General features: G+C 41.3%; 1 protein-coding gene across 7 annotated transcripts in view; it reads left to right on the forward strand.

The window, feature by feature from the left end:
• The first annotated feature begins 153 nt into the window (after positions 1-153).
• The window catches only part of clcn3 (chloride channel 3), a 47,713-nt gene continuing 27,551 nt past the window's right edge, over positions 154-20,315 (forward strand). For 2 of the 7 annotated variants that reach the window (XM_030753418.1, XM_030753423.1), the window contains exon 1: positions 18,359-18,606. In XM_030753418.1, the coding sequence (XP_030609278.1) occupies positions 18,519-18,606 (88 nt within the window). In that variant the 5' untranslated portion in view covers positions 18,359-18,518. Of the gene's footprint in view, positions 348-10,708; positions 10,891-15,194; positions 15,409-18,358; positions 18,607-20,315 lie in introns of those variants that run through there. The other 5 variants (XM_030753417.1, XM_030753422.1, XM_030753421.1 and 2 more) reach the window with 5 other exon arrangements.

The raw sequence follows: 20,315 nt of genomic DNA on the forward strand, positions 1-20,315 counted from the left end.
TCCCATTGCACGATTAATAGTTGATTAAAATGGTAGAATTTTGCGTCTCAGTTGATTTATCGAACAACGCATGGACTTAGTAATTACTCAGGGTTTGGTTGCAGTGATTGGATGAATAATTGATCAGCTGCTGTACTATCACAGAGACTGTGGGTGGGAGCCGCCGCTGCTGGAATATGACGGGAACAGGAAGTGAACGTCACTGACACAGGAATGGGACTGAAAAAAGAAAACACCGTCAGGATGAGGAGAATGTCAAACCCCTCGGTGTAGGAAAAGAAACCCCGGCTTCAGCTCAGGAGAAGGATGAACTGCTGCGTCCGAGCTGGATTTGAGCCATCAGGAAGGTACGTTGCTGACATTTGCAAATGTGAAGGTTAGCCAGCTGTGTGCTGGAGAATACAGATGTGCGCTTCACCCAACAGCCTTCCACCCACCCAGCCAGCCATCCTCCTGTGGCTGTCAGATGCTGTGAGCTCGGCTTTCCCATCCTTGTCGCTGCCGAACAGGTGCTAGCGGGTTTGCTGCCTTGCTAGCAGTGATGCTAGCCTGGCTCCGCGTCGATGCTGCTCCAGTGGAAATTTACTGTTAGACTGGCTGCACGTTTCACAGTGTTTGTGTACAGTTTGATGGAGTCAGGCCCTCGGCGTGTAGCTTGGGTGAGTGTAGCTGCGTTTGTTGCTGTAGTTGTTGTGTTTTTTTTTTTCTGGACGTTTTAACCGTAGTGCACGCGCGGCTAACCGCCGAGCGCGTGTGGGTGCGAGAAATGACCATCAGTGAGGTTTCCTGTCTGCCATGCTGGTTCGGGGTTGTTTTTCTTCATTAGTACCGAAGAAACATCAGTGCCGTGCCTGCACCTGCTTACCTCTGAGGCTAAAAACAGGCTGTTCTTTATTTAACTTCTCACAGGTGCATTTTTAAGCCCTATGTCTCCGGATAGCTAACTGTCAAAGAGTTTTAAAAAAGTTGGTCTGCAGGTCAGCCGCTGGATGTTTAAGTGGTGTTTTTCTTGCACCAAGTAACTCAGTATAACCCAATTAAGTCAGGTTTTATTGTTGATAAAAATGGCAAATAATTTTAAAATTAATAATTTTTCAGGCATAATGGCCAAGAATTCACTGCAGTAATAGCTTCTAAAAAGTGGATAAGGTCAATATACAGTTGTAGTCAGATGTTTACATATATTCATCATGGGCATGAATATTAGGGTAATTTGGGGCTTTTAATTAATTTTTTTTCTTTTTTCTTTCAAGGCTATAATGATTATACAACATACATCTTTAATGACTTTAGAAAACAAGAATTGGGTGCACAAGTTTGAATTTATTTTGGATTTTCTCGAATCCACACAGGGTATACACACTGGCTCAAAATTCTACATACACCCCCACTAATATTTGGTTAAATGTCTTTTAGCAAGTTGCACCTCGACCAGATGCTTTTGGTAGCCATCAACAAGCTCCTGGCAGGATATTTGACCACTCTTCCTGGCAGAATTGGTACAGTTCATTTAAATTGGTTGGTTTTCTGGGACAGACCCGGCTTTTAAGCATAGTCCACAAATTTTCCATAGAGTTGAGGTCAGAGCTTTGGAAGGTTATTCCAGAAGCTTAACGCTAGCTTGCTTCATGCATTTCAACCTAGCTTTGATGTGTTTGAGATCATCATCCTGCTGGAACACCCTATTGCAGGGATCCTCAAATCCAGGCCTCGAGGTCCGGTGTCCTGCAGGATTTAGATGTGTCCCTGATCCAACACACCTGAGTCAAATATAGAAGTCATTAGCAGAACTCTGGAGAACTTGACTGCATACTGAGGAGGTAATTCAGCCATTTGATTCAGGTGTGTTGGATCAGGGACACATCTAAATCCTGCAGGACACCGGCCCTCGGGGCCTGGATTTGAGGATCCCTACCCTATTGTGTCCAAGTTTCAGCTGTCTAGCTGTTGCTTTGAGGTGAAGTTGAAGAATTTGGATGTAGTCCTCATCCTTCATTATTCCATCCACTTTGTGCAGTGTACCAGTACCACCGGTAGCAAAACAGCCCCAGAGTGTGATGCTACCACCACCATGCTTGACAGTTGGTACAGTGTTCTTAGGTTTGAAAGTCTCACTGTGACTCTTCCAAACATACCTCTTGTAATTGTAGCCAAATAGCTCAGTCTTTGTCTTGTTTCACCATCAAATTTTTCTCCAGAAGGCATTTGGCTCGTCCATGTGGGCAGCTGCTGATTTCAGTCGAGCTTGAAGGTGTTTTTTTCAAAGTAGAAGCTTCTTTCTTGATCAGCACACGCTCACTTCCAGCCAATGTAAAACTCTCTTCAATGTGGGCAGTGATGCTGGTGTTCCAGCATTTTCAAGTTCATGGCAGGTTCCTGGGTTCCTTGGTGGTTCCTGGGTTGTTCAAGAACATTTTAGCCATTCCCCTCTCCCTCTGAGGGTGACAGTTTGGGTCTTCTTCCAGACTTTGGCAAAGTGATGAAACATCAGAATAACGTGTACTTATCTACAGTTGTTTGAACTGATGAGCCTGGAATCTGCAGTCGTTTAGAACTGGCTCTAAGAGATCTTCCCAACTTGTGTAAAAATACAATTTTCCTTCTTAGATCTTCACTGAGTTCTTTGGACATTCCCATTGTTGGTCAGTTCAGTGCTGAGTGCTGTCAATGAATCCATTTTATGCTGTGAAGAGAAACTACTAGTTGAAGTCAATCATGATCATTAATGAGAAGTTAATAGGGCCTAGGCCTTGTCATGTTAAAAGACACTGTAGAACCTTCAGCACCACTTATTCAAAGATTTAAGTGAGTGTATGTATTTATTTGAGCCTGTATGTGTACTTTTGACCCTGTATGGATTTGAGAAAATCCAAAATAATTTCAAACTTGCGCACCCAATTCATGTTTTTTAAAGTCACCAAAGATGTGTGCTGTACAATCATTTCACCCTGGAAAAAGAACACATCAAAGAAATCATTAAAAGCCCCAAATTACCCTGACATTCATGAACATGATGAATTTATGTAAACTTCATTGGATCCGTAAACTTCTGACCACAACTGTAAGTGAAAGGCTACAGACACACACACACACACACACACACACACACACACACACACACACACACACACACACACACACACACACACACACACACACACACACACACAGACAGCCTGTAAATAACTCTTTGGAAAATATCAGTGGGCACTTCTCACAGTTTTCATTTTATGGATTAAATGATTAATCAGTTGTCAATCAAGATTAGAAATGTCTGGTAGAAAAATATTTGTGTGCAGCTAATGTTGAAGTTTTCCATTACTAAAATGTTCCCAGTCAGTTTTTTTTTTTTTTAAATCAACAACAATGGGATTCCTCTACCTGTAAACTATAACGTATAATTATTAAATCCATTGATTGCATTTTTGATAAATCAAGTAGTTGTTGGTGGTGCTGAACTTACTGAAAAAGAGTACAAAAAAATCACCACCAATGACAATGATTTTTTTAAACTTGTTCTTATAGTGGTTGGGAATTTAATCTTTTGAGGTTTTGAACAGTCCCTTGAGAAAGCAAAAGCAGTGATTCTCCAGTTTTGCAAAGCTGGAGTTACTGTATTTATTAATCAATTGTCAATAAATTTGCCTAAACTTTGTCTTGTTGATAAAGTGACCTTGACATTGAAAAAAAGCAGTCTTATTGTTATGCATAACCTCGTGGTTGTGTTTCCCTGCTCTTGTATATCCATCTGTGTTTAGAAAACCCGGTGTGTGTTTGTAATTTCTGATTAGCCGGCAGTCGTGTCGCAGCAGAATCAGCGTCTGTGGCACTTTTTTTTTTTTTTTCCCCCACCCTGGCAGACACAAACAGGTCAGACTGAAGGAGCTGCAATGCTCTTTGATTTGCTCACTGTTGGGTTAATCAGCACTCAAGGCAGCTCATTTCTCTGCCTCTTATTTACTTATGACCCAGACTGTAAGGTCTGCTGCTTCCTTGCTGCGTTCTGGTCTGACACACATACAGAAGGAAAAAATAATGTTTAAAAAAAAAAAATCTCCACCTTAAAATTAACCTACTGAGGCAATGACTAATCCAATACTGGCTGAACTCTGTGCTAATATAAAGAAAGTCTGACAGTCAGTTGTTCCGTGTTGTCAAAAATGTTTTGTATTGGAAATCTAACTACATTTCATTATGTTCATACAGAACATGTTTGAAGTCCTCTGTGGCCTCATGCTATCAGCACCTGCATTAATCTGTTGTTAGTTAATCTCATGTTTGTGCTTTTTAATACAAGCCTCACTTTTGGGAAATACACAAAGCCACTCAGTTCTGCTACCACCATTTGAGGAATAATGTTAGGACCCAATCAATACTGAGTTATAGAGACAGTCAAGCTATTAGTCATGCTTTTATTTCTTCTAAATTAGATTATTGTAGTGGCCTTTTAACAGGTATCAGTCTGAATACCAGTTAATAGATTTCAATTTGTTCAAAATGCAGCAGCAAGACTTCCTGCAAGAGCCAAGAAAAGTGAACATATTACATCAGTTTCAGTGACTACACTAGCTACCAGTTTGTTTTAGAAGGCTTTTTAACTCTACCTGTTAAAGCCTTTTACTGGCTCTGCAGTCAGCTGCTGGCTGTTCCTTCCCCACCGCTTAAACACAAAAGGCAACCGAGCATTTGCTATTAGGGCTCCTCAGCCTGCCTCGCTCATTTCATGAGGATCTTTTTTGAAGTTATTGTTAAAGATTTTATTAAGTTGCTGGACTTATTTTTTTAACTTATTTTTTATTGTGATTTTTACATTTTTAGGTTATTTTAAATGGATTCTCACCTCCCGAGTCACACTGTCTTTGTTTTTGATGACGTACTTTAGTCTCGCAATGGCCTATTTGATTTTAAATAGAGATGCTAATTGTGTCTATACCTTATTATTACAGGTTGAAATTCTGGGAATTTTTTTTTTACTCCATTTTATTTTGTGTATTATATGATATTTAAAAAAAAAAAAAAAAAAACTTTAAGTGCTTTCTAAATAAATTGTATTAATAATACCTTTATAGAGTTTTCAGAGTATAGATTTAACATTATTAACTAGCTGGTGGACGTGTAGCTTGATAAGATGTTCTGTCTTTAAGTTGGGATGCAGTCACACAGATCTAGAAACCAGTTGCCGGCCATCTGGCAACCACCAGTTGCCAGCGAAAAATGTTGCTGGAGATTGCTGGCTGTCTCTAGGTGAATTGGGTTGCAGAGAGGGTGCAGGACCACAAACCTCCTTGTGATTGCTTTGGTCATTAGCAAATTGCTGTAGTCGCTAATAGCTTGCATGGATGACACCGACTTTCTGCAGACATTCGCCAACTAATCACTGAGCAGTAGTGCACCAAATGGTCACCAATCTGTCTCTAGGCCTGTGTGACTGGGGGCCTTACTAATCAAAAATATTTTATTAGTAAAGTTTTTCTTTGAATGGTATTCAGGTAAATGCATAGAAGAACTTTTTAAAATAATGCTACGATTATTTAAAAAGATTATCACTGAAGTGGCAGAAGGATTTAATCAAAATGTAAGCTGATAATTAAGTTAAGTAATACTTGTCAATTTAAATACCCTAATTATTTGTATAAATATAAATATTTAACGCAACCTATATTCATGATCTATGTATCTTCTCCTCTGTGCGTGTATTATTTTCTCAAATTGACGCCTCTGCCTGACTTCACAACTTCAGCTGTCTGTGTCAGTGATGGAGTCAGTGCAGCAGCACTTCAACAACATGCAGTTGGCTGCATGTTGTTGAAGTGCTGTTAATTATGGTGAGTGAAAGCCCCGTGCTGTGCTGGGGTTGCTGTACGTTGGATGTTTCCCTACAAAGCGATCCATATATCGACTGCCTGCTGCCTGTGATGGATATGCATGTCAAGGTGTCAGCCCTCTCTATGGAGGAGGTACAAGCCTGACGGTTAGAGGGAGGGTAAAAAGCTGAGTCACATCTCAGCAACAGTTTCCTGGGTAACACCTCCATAGTGACCAGTTGAAGAAAGATAAGGTCCCTTGCTGCTCAACTAGTTGTATAACATCAGTAGTCCCTGCAGCATTTTGTTGCTGTGCTGCTGATTGTGCCGCTCTTATCAGCTTACCCTCAAACGGCGAGCTGAAATTTGACTTGCTGGGTTGCAGCTCCTAAATAATCAACACCCTCCAGCCTCCCTGGTGTAATTACTGTTTTGATTTCTGTTGCAGAGAAAGAGGGGAAACTTGAACAAGTACACTGCAGACTGACATAATTATAGCTATCACATGGCACTAGCAGAGTGGAGTAAAAGGGAATATGATGGTTAGAATTAAAGCTGTCCATCATCAAGAGACACAGCAGCACAATTCATTTCATGTGAGAGCTTTTACACTGAAATGATAAGTGAACAATTTTAACGTGCATTTTATTGTCTCAGTTCCATTTGTCTTGGCTAGCGATGCTCCGTGACTCAGCACCCCTGCTGTGCACTTCATTTAAATGCCAGAATTAGCACTTTGGATCCAAACAAAGTAATTGCCCAGATCTTGATCATTTTTCATATAACTGGAGGTCAGACAGCACAGAGAAAAAGATCTCTGCAGAACCAACTCTGAGGCAAACAAGCTAAATTGAATTTCCTGACCATACTGATTTGATAAAGCTCAAAGGGAAGTCCCAACTCATAATGAATGAGTGTGATTGTTGGCTCAGTGAAAGGTTGTCTTTTCTTTTTTACCTCACATTGCAGAGTTTGTTCCAGTGAGGATTACTGGTCTGTAGCTCCACTGTTGGCCTTTGCAGAAAGCTTTTGTTTGTGACAGCTTGGGCTGTGGTGTACTGTCATAACAAGTGCCAGCGTTCGTTTGTTAGAGGTGAGGGATTTTCACTACAGTGCAGCATCTGGAGGGAAAGGGTCTGATCAATCAGTTATGTTTACATGTTTCCTACAAGTAATAGCAAATTTTCCTTGGGTGGACCAGCAGAGTGTATATAGTCACTCATTTTAACATTTTTATTTATTTAGTTTTAATTTTTGTCTCTCTGAGAGAACAGTGACATTCACAATCTATTTTACTGCTGGACAATCCTCCTGTGGTTTCTAATCAGCTGACCAGTTGCTGTTTAACTCTTCAGAGAGGATCTCCTTCCATTGGTGGATGGACTCCACTCTTTCCACCTTGGACTCAAGCTGGTGACTGTACTTCATCTTCTCCTGCTGAGATCCACTACAAGCTGGAGGACTATTCTAATGCTACAGTCACACTAGGGAAAACTGGTTGGCGACTGTTGCACAACCCAAATTATTGTGACTGTGTGAACTTGCCGTCTCATTGCCTCTGAAATGGTTGCTTCTAAGACAGGGACCAGATCTAATCACCGATAGTAGATGTGTTCAGAGGAACTTTGGTGCATGAAGACAATGATAAAATGATAATAACACGAAGTCTTTCAGGCGGTCTATTGGTTTGAGATTCAGTGGAGTTGAACTGGAAGTTGCATGCAAGCTGTTTGTGATGATGTACTACGGATTTTGTACACTGCCTCCACTGACAACACCTCTCCCTGCACGTAGATGTCGACTGGCTTCGCGCTACCCTCACTCAAGCATAAAACAAGCATAAGACCTTCAGCAGTGCAGTGTGTAGAGGTTAAGGGTTTAATTTTAAGGGCAAACTGATGGAAGAATGATTTGTGGCAGATGTCACCTAATTGTGACAGACCTGTTTTAATTCTGGCCTGCAGTGGGAGGTCTGATCCCCCTCTATTCCCTCGTTCCCTGTCTACTATTATACTGTCATAGCCAATGGGGATCCACTAATAGATGCAGAACCTGTATTACTGATTTGCCAAATTATTTGTCAGTATCAGTGTAGTTTCATAGTGGGGTGAAGTATCCAATATCCTAATATCCACTGAATGCAGAAATGCCCATTTATAATCCAGGTTAACAGGTTTCAGTGAGTTACATGAAGAAAAATACTGTGTGGAAACACAGCCCTCAGTCAATGAACTACTTTAGTGTGCAGCAACATAGGAACTGCAGGGCTGACTAAGCAAGTTTTACTTCCAGCCATAATTCAACCACACACACACACAACATGTTCACAAGACAAAACATTGAGTAGGAAATCCAGATCTTCTAGGCTCAGGTATCCTTTCACAAATATATTGGAGAAATATCGAATCGCCTGTTCTTGAGGGGATTAATAAAGACCCTCCATTAACCAGCACCAGATTACTGATCTCGCCCTCTTTCCTCATTATTATGTCAGCCATCATGTCTCAAAGTACATGTATCTATTATTATCTGAAGGTTACCTTTGATCTTCAGGAGTCACTGGACTGTCACTGTGTGTGTGGCCTGTGGTTAGGATTAGTTTTGGTTTGGTTTGGCCCTGAGTCACGTTTGTGGTTACATATTGCGGTGTTGTTACACAGCTTTTCCACTGGGGGGGGGGGGGGGGTTTAAGAGCAGGTGATGTACTGTGGTGATGAATATGCTCTGCTCTTCTTTGCCCAGCAGGAATATTATCATAATCGTGCTCTCATTGTAGAGAGGATGCCCATGTGTCATTTTAATCTCTGTCTATAAATAACCTTCACTTGGCTGTGCCGTGGGTAGAAGTGCCTTTGGTTTGGTGCGTCATCCCTGCCAAATTCTTTGATTTAAAGTTGCTGGTATTGTCTGAAGGAAACAAATAGGTTTACATTACATTAGGTTTACATAGAACTGATATGATCTCCATCCAGTAATTTCTTACTGCTGTGCATTTCTTAGGAAAAAAATAACCTATAATTCATGTTTTTCCTAGATTTCCTTTTTTATAAAAAATTTGTATAAATAAACAATAACTTTTTATTCTTTATTTAGTAATCAAAGCTTTTTGTATACTTGATGACTAAAACACTGTATGGGAAATACTGCCAATCTACTGAGCTATAAAACTGTATAATATAAAGATTTTACACAGGAAAAACAACAAAAAACAAGTATTAAAATTAAGTATTATAGTTTTTTTTTATTTTTATGTGGGTAAGACACCCGTGCAAGTTTGAAAAATAACCCTAACACTGGGATTTTTTTTTTTTTTTAACTCTTCAGTTAAAGGCTGAAAGTTACTTCTGATCATTTCACCTGTTATCTGACTGAAGCATTTGTTACTGTGCCACATAATTGGCATCAGGGGTTCACTTTGGGTCATGAGCTCATCTGGCTCATCATCATCATCATCATCGTGATCATGCATTTTTCTCTTCTTATTACTCCCTGTCGGCTTGTATTCATCTTTCAGCTTAATGGATGTGTCTCATCTCTCTCATCTCACACAAAGATCTTGATGGCTGTAGATGAATGACATATTGGATTTTTATCATTCCAAGGGCATGCTCTGCAACATGCCGACAGATTTTATAGTATATCTTTATTATACTGTAATACGTTGTATTTTGTTAGTAAGTTATATTATTCACATAAGAGGGATGGAGATAATGTCTCTGAAAAGAGCAAAAAATCTATTCATGAAAAAAAAGGGAGGGTAAAAAAATAATTATGTTTGGGGTGGGATAAAATATCCCTATTGGAATATTGAGGTTTTTCAGACATGTGACCACTAACCGTGTGACGTCAGCTTGTCCGCCTTCTTTGGAAATGTGACGATCATGGTGACAACGTAGTAAGGCACATGAGTAAGGCACCAGCCACACAGGACTAAAGACCAGTCTGCAACCATCTGCCAACCACCGGTTGTGAGGGAACAATAACTATTCCCTGAGCAGTTAGTTGTGAGTGGTTGCTGGGAAAATAATTGCTAAAGCCCCAGTCACACAGGTCTACAGAAGTATGTGATTGCTTTGGTCGCTAGCATGTTGCTGCCATCTTAGTTTGACTGGAAGTGTCACGAACCAGGTCGCACGGCCATGACAAAAATGGGAGATGCACAGAAATGCCACTGACAAGGTTGTTTATTTTAACTTAAAGGAACACAGGTCTAACTTAAACTAACCATATGTGTAGTCAGTACAATCAGTAGTGTCAGTGCATGAGTGAATAAATGGTGAATGCAGTGTTGTCAGGTGCCAGAAGGCAAATCAAAAACCAAAGAAGTGTCTTGAGGAGAGCCCCCCAGCAACTGAGATGTGAGCACTTATATAGAGCACTGGCACACACTGGGCCCAGGTGTTGCCAGTGTCACTGATGAGCAAACGAGCCATGCAAGCCCTCTAATGATTGCAAACAACCTGCACAAACTGTAGTGCAGTGAATAAATAGAAAATTCTTTCTTTTAGCATTTGTGATATATCACTGTATTCTGTTACTCCATGATTCCCAAACCAACAGTCAAATGTAAACAAATATTTTCTGTGAGGACTTTGCTGGCGTTTATCACTGCGTGTTCTTTTAGGTTCTTTAATGATCATATTGGTTGCTTCATCCTGGATAAAAATGTCATAGATTGTATTGTAAGCTGTGCTTTTTTCCTTCTTATTTGTGTTAAACTCTAAGCTGATTTAATAACCAGCTTTCAGTGAATGCCTGGTTGTGTTTGTTGTGAACATCTATCTTTGCTGTTTACCTGTGGCTCTGAATGCATGCTAACAACCCCCCAACTCACCTGTGCCCCTCATAGACTCACTCCACCTTGTAGACTCTGTAATCCAGCCTCCTCCCTGCTTATCACCCAGGGTACCGGCGCGTTGCTAAATGGAGTCGGAGCAGCTGTACCACAGAGGCTACTGCAGGAACAGCTACAACAGCATCGCCAGTGCCAGCAGCGACGAGGAGCTGCTGGATGGAGCCGGCGTCATCATGGACTTCCACACCACTGAGGACGACAATCTGCTGGATGGGGACGCTGCCTCTCCAGGTAGGGAGTATGGGAGATTCTTCCCCCAGCAGTTTGATTGGATAAAATCTGGACGTCTTGAGCTTCCCTTGATGAACCCCGACCCTCCTTTTCTTGAACTTTCACTGAGCTTCCCCACCATCATCATCTTTTGGTTCTTTGTTGATCTCTGGTTGTGAGTCATCTCACTTATGCTGCTGATGTGTGCTTCTTTGTGTCTCCCCCATCTCCATCTCTATCATCATCAGCAGCAGCAGCAGCCACGCCAAACCGTAAAAAAACTTTCTCCCAAACCATCCACCCATCATTGTCGTCCTCTCATTTTCACCTGTAGAGGCTCACAAATGCTTATAAAGATGTGACCTAACATGGCTGTGACAAAATAATATCAACTCATCTCCACTTTCTAGATTTTATTTTTCAGAACATTTGAGCACATCTTTGTATTTTTATGCATAAAAGCAATTGTCTCAGGAACTGTAGAACCAAATATGATAAAGTTTTCATCAATTAAATACAATGCAACAATAATAAACATACTTTTTATTTTTTAATATAAAAAGGCATTATATGTAATTATCAATTCCCTTTAAATAATGTCCAATTAAAACCAAAGTAATGAATTGTTTTATAACCATTTATGAGGCTCTTTAGGAGCTCCATTTAGTTTTTTCTGTCTTTGTTCATTTGTTTGCACTCTGTGGATCTTTCTTATCATATCTGTTGCTCTGTAGTCGATTAGACTTTGCGTGGTTTTATGGTTTGTCCTCTTTCAGCATCCTGTTTATTTTGCTGTGCTGTATCTCTTGCTTATTTTGACCTTATCACCTTTTTAATGTTGTTGCTTCCTGTTTCCTGATGTGTGCTTTGTGGCGTGGTGCCATTATTTTTGGGCTTTCTCTTCCTCCTTTCATATCTTGGCTCATGCAGATTATCCTGTCAAGTACCTGTAAAACAGGTGGTGGCAGCAATGCCATGTTCCAGACAACTCAGAACTTGGGAGTAACATCACTCCAGAGTTGGCGTGTTCCAGAAAAAGCGAGGAAAAATGGGATTTGTTTTGCTTTTTTTTTTTTTTTTTTTTTAGCTATGTAGAGCCGTTCAGGTATCACAAGCAGAATACTTGGGGGATCCTGGGTTGTGGGAATGCTCTGACTTTCCAAGTGGCAAATCCGAGTTGAGGCGCTCCAGAAAAAAATTTCTGACTGGGAACTCGGAAATTTCAGCTTCCGACTTATTTAGGAACGCAGCGTAATAATACAGACATGTGGCAGAGCGAGTTGGTCTGCTGTGTTTTGCCAAGTTAGATCAGAAGTTACAATCATTACTTCATTCGCAGACAATGCTGGAAGTGATCTCACCCGTGCTTCTGACTGCCAGGCTGCCAGGTTTCATAATACTCGTCACGCCTATCATCTTTCAGTGTGGACACCTGTTTCTCATTCATTCAGCTTCTCAGTGGTACTCCACCTTGCTTATCTTCCCCATCAGCACCCAATCTGCTGCTTCCTGTTTTCTCTTCCTCGTCTGAGTAAATATGCTGATTCCTCTCGTTTTTGACTAACAGCTGATCAAGCAGAAAGTGCACATCGTGCTGAGGATTGTGTCAGAGGTGTCGGCCGAGCTTGACTCTCCAAATATGAACGGCTTGTGTTCAGTCAGAATGCCTCTGCACTGAAGCAGTGTCTCTCATTGAATGCAGAATGAAGACTGATGTTAGCAAGCTAGTGTGTTTATGCAAGAGATAAAGGCACTGCATTCAGTTTAAATCCTATTTTGAGTGTTTGTTTAGCAGAGAGGTTTTATTCTCTCTGTAATAAAAGGATAATTAGGATCAACTGCTTCTATTTGATACACTTCTTGGATTGCTGATAGCTTAAAAATGAAGAAACTGGGAGCTCCTTGAGTGCACACTTTTTTGAAAATCTGTGCTGAAAGCAGGAACTCAATTAGGAATCCTGGCACTTACTTGGCTGTCATCTTTCTTTTCTTTGGTTCGGGTGATCGCAGCTCTTCTTGCATACTGAATAGTGCAGCCTTGAATCTCCGGTACTTTCCCTTCTCACTCCAAACCATCTCATGGCTCGAAATCTTTTCAGAGTATTTGTGCATGCTTTAAAGTAACCACCAGTACCTGCGACTGACCATTTATTCTAAGACCCAGTGTAAGTAAAGACTTTTTGCTTTGACAGGGCTCATACAAAGGATTACTCACAGGGGGAGTTTTCCTGTAGTAAAGTAAAGCATAGCAGTAACATAACCTTTGAATCTTGACTGAGCGTATTCATTATTAAACGGTAAACTGGGGGCGACCAGGCTATTCAGAGGAGAGACGCACATGACTTTTAACTGCGTGAGTGACCAGACAGGAGTGCGATTGTTTAGAATAAAGATAACAGTCTGGCTATTTTTGTTGTAATGCTCATTACAAATTAGTAAATCAAGTTTGACTGCATTAAAAAGGATCTTAACAGGAGCAGCAAAGGCATCATTAAAAAGGTTTATCCTCTGCTTTGCTAGCTGTACAGCTAAGTTAAGTTTTCAACTGAATGCTAACATTGTTACTACTACTGCAACATTGAGCTTGAAGCATGATTTTATATCTGCAGGTTGGTTTATTTACCATGCAAACTTGACAGGTCATTAGTCTGTCGAAGGCCGGGTCCCGAGAGACCGACAACCATTTACAACTATAGCCAATTTAGAATCACCAGTTAAGCTAACGAGCATGTTTTCAGATTGTGGGAGGAAGCCAGAATACCTGGACAGGACCCATGCTGGCACAGGAAGAACGTGCAAACTCCACAAAGAAAGGCCGCAGCCAGCTGGTTGATTCAGTGGATTGAACAGTGATAGTGCTAACCACTATACCACTGTGCTGCACCATGTAGTTTTTTTTTTTTTTTTTTGGCTAAACTTAACTGGCTGATGACTTTCTTTTCTTTCTTAATGTCTGCTTTGTCTGAAAACAATAATGCTACATTTACATTTGGCTTCATGTGGGACGCAGACCTCAGTCTAGTGGGAGAGATGCTCCGTTCCATTTGCCTCGGAAGTCGGGTGTCGGAGCTGGGAGTGGCATCACTCCCCGGTTGAGCGTGTTCTAGTAGTAAAGTTGGAAAAGCAAAACTGGAAATGGGGTTTGTTTTACTCCTCAGTAAAGTAAGGACATGGATGCATCACTAGCAGTACAATGTAATGCTTTTTTTAAGTTTGGTTTTAGTTGTATTTAAAAACACAGCAGCAGCACGTTCATGGATAGAGACTCGCCAGTGCTGTTTGTGTGGCTTATTTAGTGAGTCATAAATGCACAAGAGTGGCAGTAGAGATGAAAAGTTTTATAGTTTTACTACTGTTTGCCTGCACTGCCGCTATCTTGGATTGTTAAGTTGGGGTCAGTGGGCTGCTTTGACGTTCTGAGTTGAAAGTCTGAGTTGAAGGGGCCTTGTAAAGGAGATTTTAAATCACAATTGGATTTTCCTGGTAAAATAAGGGTTAAAAACAATGAACAGATTTTGTTTATTAGCATATTAGCATTTGTAAAATACAAGTACTGCCACTGATATTTGGGAGAGATGGGCTGATAGCATTATAATCAGTTTTTAATCTACATCTGATGATCAAAATACATACTTGAAGTACCATTTTACAGTATTTAACATTTCGTGGTTGGTGTATGTAAAGATGGTGAATGGGGCTGGATCACTGAAGTCACTGAGATTCAATCTTTGTGGAAAGATGATTTTTGAGAGTTTTGTCTTTGCTGTGTCTCATTATGTGCAGAGGGTGTGTTTCAGGCACTGCGTGTTTATATAAGAGGGATTGGCTTCAATCTCTGTGTCTTCAGTCTCTGTTCTTGTACTCTGAGTGTAGTGAGAAGATGAAAGCATAAATTAAGCTTTTACCTTTTGTGTCCGTGCTGCTGCTACAAACAGAATGATGTGATAGAAAACACTACTTATACCTTTTCTCCCTTTAAGAAATCTTCACTAACAATAATTTACAGCTACTAAGTGGCTTGTGTTCCTTTTTAATATTTTGGACCATGTTGTAATGCAGCATATTGCTACAGGCCTGGGCTCCACCTACCTGACTTGTTATTAGTGCTTTGTGTGTGATAGACACGAAACAACATTCCCATGAACCAGTCTGGGTGCCGGCTCGTGTGAGCGAAGGAAATCTCTGGATGAATGCCTTTCCTTGAAGTTGGTGCGCCGCCTGTCTCTGCCTCCCTGTGCTATTTTTACATAGTGTTGAGGGGTGGGTTCATAGAAAACCCCGTAAAGCCCTCCTCTCAGCTAAGACTGCAGCGTGACCAAGGAGCCAGATCACTCAGTAGTCCCACAGAGTTTTAGTGTGAAACTTGTTGTTGGCTTAATTAAACACAGCACCACTGAAACGGATTTACAGGAAACTTGAGAGACTTGGTGTTGTGGTTTTGCTGCCTGGAAATGCTGACTGGGGTTTTAAGGAGGGAGGTAACAAACTATGGCTGATATCACCTGTGCTACTGCGCAGCAGTGTGCACCCTAAGAAAAGGTAAGGGGCCATGAGGGTATAAGGTGGGTTGTGATGAGCCTGTTTTATGTTACAGTTATAAGAGAACAACGTGGGAAATCCTAGAATTACATATTAAGCCTGGGAACCACAAAAGAGGAAACTGACTCTGTGTTTGGTTTCATATAATAACATGTGATTACACTGAGTTTACAAAACATCTTTGAAACACAATAACTGATTTTTTTATTTATTTTTTATTGGATTTCACCTTTGAAATCAGTTATTTTGGTGGTGTGTGTGTGGTTTTTTTGTTGTTTTTTTTTTTGGTTCTGTCCCTGCAGTTCTGGTATGGGTGATACTTCCTGCTTGCTTTTCTTGCTTCAGTTTCTTTTACAGCCTCTATAAGGGTTTCATTTTTTTCATTGCATGCTAAAGGTGAGGTAGCACACTGCTGACTAACTGTTGCTTTCTGCTGTTGTAAAGCTTTCTTTCTGTCCATGAACCGAGAAATTTCAGCTAAAACTAGCGTGGGAAATTTTCTTCTTTATCGTTTTAGGATGTTAGTAGAGGTGGACCAGTCTAAACTTTATTTTCTCTTATTCCATTTCCACCCTAACTTAGAGAATAGCTTTATTGTCATTATGTCACACATAATGAAATTACAGAAACAGACAAACTAAAACACACAGGAGAGCTGAGAGCTGCTGCACATACACATGCCGCCATCTTGAACAAGATGTGCCTGTCCACTTGTTCAGCGATGACCTAATAAAGCATCTACTGTGCTCTTTTCAGAGTGCTGAGGTGCTTTGTCCCTTAGTTGTCTGGATAGGCACAAGTTTGCAAAAACTGGAAGCTGTCCTTCTTGGCTTCCACAGCTGTTCATGTGTAATGTCTCTTAAGTGGAGTTTTACAACTTGACAGTGTCAGAGAAACCAAATACTGTAACGCTTCAGAAAAGAATGGGTCTGGGGCTGACTGAGATTTCAGTGTGGACATTAAGCTGAGGATCAGGATTTTGCCTTAGCGGGTAACCCAAACCACACAACCGCATATTAATGGCTAACCTTGTGTTGTGGATGAGCTCATGTCTTGGCTGGTGTTTTGTCCGTTTTCAGTGTCTTCTTTCTGCTATATGATGGATTTTCTCCGTCAACATGTGTGTTTACTGACAGCAGTCTAAACGTCACCATACAGCTTTCCTGTGCTATGTGTTTATATTAACTTAACCGTAGCTTTGCTGCTAGCCACAAGGTACCGTTTTGGAGGCTTTTGATAATTCAGACTAGTCAGAAACTGGTATTTAACAGGTTATAATCCGACATGATTGATTGATGTAGAGTAACTGTAGCAGTACTATTCGGGGGCCAGGTGGAAAGCTATGTCAGGCCGCCGATGACTTTCCCTGTTTTAGAGCCACCATTCAAAACCACCAAAGTCTAAAATAATTTAAATGTGTGTATATGGATTATAATTAATTTTATTAGACCTGATCTAAGATAATATTTTTAAGTTCCCTCTGTGTTTTGCCCTTTTCTTATTTCATCAGTTTCCTTAGTTTGCCATTCAGTTTTATATTCAATTTCAATTTTTATGTATTTTATAATGCATTTGTTAATTAATCTATAGATTTACTGTGCTGGTCCTGTGGCAGGTTGGAGAGCTGTCCAGAGTATGTCTTGCGTCTCACTCTATGGCAGCTGGGATAAGCTCCAGCCGCCCTGCGACCCTGAATTAAATATGTGGAAGAGGATGGATGAATTTATTCTTTTTCCCTTTGAATTTTTTCTAGTATTTATTTTTACCAAAGTTGCACTCAACTTTGCTCCTAAACAAAATTATTCCTATATTTGTTTTTCCAATTATGGGTACATTTTATATGTTGAGTGACTTTTAGTATGATGAAAGTGCTGAATACTAAAAACCAAATCATGGAATCAGCTTGATCAAGGATCTGCTCAACGCTGAAATACAAACTGACATTAATAAATGAACAAATTGAATCATGCGCTGAAGGCTTTGTCCTGCAGAGGGTTTGATTCCACACCGGGCCATTTGCTGCATGTCATCGCCTACACTCGCTACCTACAGTCCAGTGTCACTGTCTAATAAAAGCAAAGAGCCCAAAACCAATCTTCAGATAAATAAACACTGAAAAAAAAGACTAAAGCACATGTTAAAAAGTAGTTTTATTATATTTTGGGTCATTTAAAGTCATCTTATTGATAGAAGTGTTATGTGTTTTTTTATTTTTTGGTAGTTTCAGACCTTCATAGGGGGGGTTGATCAGATCTGGTAAAAACTTGATTTGCCTAGAAGGATGCAGATCGGTCCTAAAGCTGCTCAGGTGCGGCTTCAGAGGCTGTTGTATATTTTTGTATATGCTTCCTTGATGACTTGGGTCAATGATATGCCAGAAAATATACAAAAATAATTTGAAACATGCATGTGTTTTTTTTTGTTGTTGTTTTTGTTTTCATTATCAGTTTAAAATCAACATATTTTAATAAGCTACTGTATGAGACAACGACGAGCAAGAAACATTATCAGTTGGGCAGTTTGGCTCAGAAAAATTAATTAGCAATTATTGGTCAAATTTGTTGCCAATTAGTGACTTGTTTATTTTTTTTAAGTATGGCATGTCTGCTTTACTGAATACACATCTATTAAAACTTCCTTTTATCGTCCTTACTGCAGTGCTTAGAGTGGAATTTTCCATTTTGGAGCTCACCAACTCCACCACCTCTAACACACGCGCACACCCCTGTGACCCAGCACTATGGTTTCTTCCATAGAGGCAGGGCTCACTGATCTCCCTTAGCAACCGAAGCAGGCAGGGCCGACCAGCCTGCTGTGATCGTCTTTCCCTGTGTATGATGACATCATCAGCTCTAACAGTCAGCTGCTGCAGTGGGGAGCGAGCGAGGAGGAAAAGGAAGGGGAGGGAGGGAGGGAGGAAGGACTGTGTGCTTACACAGACACACATTTTTCTGCTCAAACACACACACGCGCGCTCTCTCTTGCACTCACACAGCCCCACTTGTCTTCCTCTGGTAAACATGGCAGCGGCAGCAGCGAATTGCACACGCAGCGAGCAGAGCGTAATGAAATTGAGCATAGTTTAGCTTAGCCTCATCTTAACTATCAACATGGAGGAGGAGGACGCTGCAGCCGACCCCTATTTGCCCTACGACGGGGGAGGGGACACCATACCCCTGCAGGAGATCCCTAGAAGAGGTACGACTCGTCCCCTCTTCCCTTCCTCCTCCCCTCCTTTCCTCTTGATTCCCTCCTTTCCTAACGCTGCTGCGATGACAGAGGCCGACCTCCTCCTTCTTGTACGCTTGAGTGTGCGTAACCATATGGCGGGCAGACACGGTGCAGGTGGAACAAACGCTGCCTCCTCTGCTTCATTGACTAAAAGCTGCCATTTCTACCAACAACAAGCTATCTGAGCGGCACATTCCCAGCTCTGGCCTCTCCTGCTGATGATTAACTGTCAGTGTGTGCACGTCAGCCAAAGATAATGAGATAAAGAAAGGGTGGATTTAGTGTGAAGACTTGAGCTCGGGCCTGAGAACATCACAGGCATCCATTTTAATTTCTGCACAGACATTGTGCAGAAGCTCCCAGTTATACGTATGTGAGCTTGATGTTCATACATCTGCGCTGCTGTGTCTTTGAAGCGTTTCAGTCTTCCTGCAGTGAGTGTGAGGACACCTGTTGGCAAGATTCAGGATGTCAGCTCACATCACATCAGTTGTTGCCAGGCTGTCATTTGTTTTTTAGGATCAGTTCTGCACTCTTATCTCTTGCCTTTCCAGTGTGGCGTTTAGGGAGTCGGCAGTTGGTTCCTCTAGGCCTTGTTCGATTTTTCATGGTGAGCGAGCAGAGACAAAACACTCCTCGTAAGCTTAGGAGGTAACCGCTGTTCTCTACGTTCACGCTTCAGTCAGCAAGTGTCTCCACTTTCAACAGTTTAATAGTGGTACTCTGGAATTTCTGGGAGTTTTATGGTCAAAGGCACATAAACTGTAGTGCTGATAAGTTTGAACTGAAGGTGAAAATGGATACACAGTGTATTGTGTGGACTATAAATACTGCAAAACAAATTTATAGTAAGTTAAATATCTCGGTCATTGCCTGGGGACACTCAGTCCTTGTCTCAAACTGGCATGCAGTATGTAAACACAACCTGTTGGACTTTGATCCATTTTTCTGTCAGCCTGATTCGTAGTACTACAGGGACTCCACCAGTGTGGCCTGCATGCTGGTGTCTGAGCAGGAGGGCTTTTCAGGCTCTAATGGGGTCATTGGGGGTCATTTATGATCACATGATGGCTGAGAAGTCTAACCCAACTGACTCAGGGCTGTCCCACCCAGCTGCCTTTAAATTTCTCTTTGAATTACTCAGCAGTAGTAGAACAGACCTAATGAAGATTAATACAGCTGTGGTTGTTCGAGCGAAGCATGGTACACAGTAACCTCTCAGCTCGCAGTTGGCTGATAGTCGTTTCTCACTTCACTGATGATATCTGCGCAGGAAGGCTGTGTCTGTTCATTTAGAGAAGTGTTCTTCACTGTCAGCAAGACTGTGTGCGCTCTGACGTGGCTTTCTGCCCCCGATGCAGAACCACAGCATCACCGCGCCGATGCACAAGGGAGCGAAACTGAAGCCTTATTTTTATGCGTGTCTTTTGTCTGCGTGGCTGCTGAACCGTCGAAGCACGATGCTGGCAACGTGCGCACATGCACCCCCCTTTGGTTTCTGTTTTCTGTGGCGTCACCATCCACGCCTATGATAAGACTAATGGGTGCCTGATAGTGCGGCATCATCAGGAGGGGCTCATCTGGTTTAATCCATCAGTGAAATTTGCTGTTTTGTCACCAGACGTTGAAACATTTCCCTTCTTAATTGGGCCACATTTACTCTGCAATGTAAGGAA

This window comes from Archocentrus centrarchus, chromosome 18, assembly GCF_007364275.1.
Source record: "Archocentrus centrarchus isolate MPI-CPG fArcCen1 chromosome 18, fArcCen1, whole genome shotgun sequence".
Taxonomy (NCBI): Eukaryota; Metazoa; Chordata; class Actinopteri; order Cichliformes; family Cichlidae; genus Archocentrus; species Archocentrus centrarchus.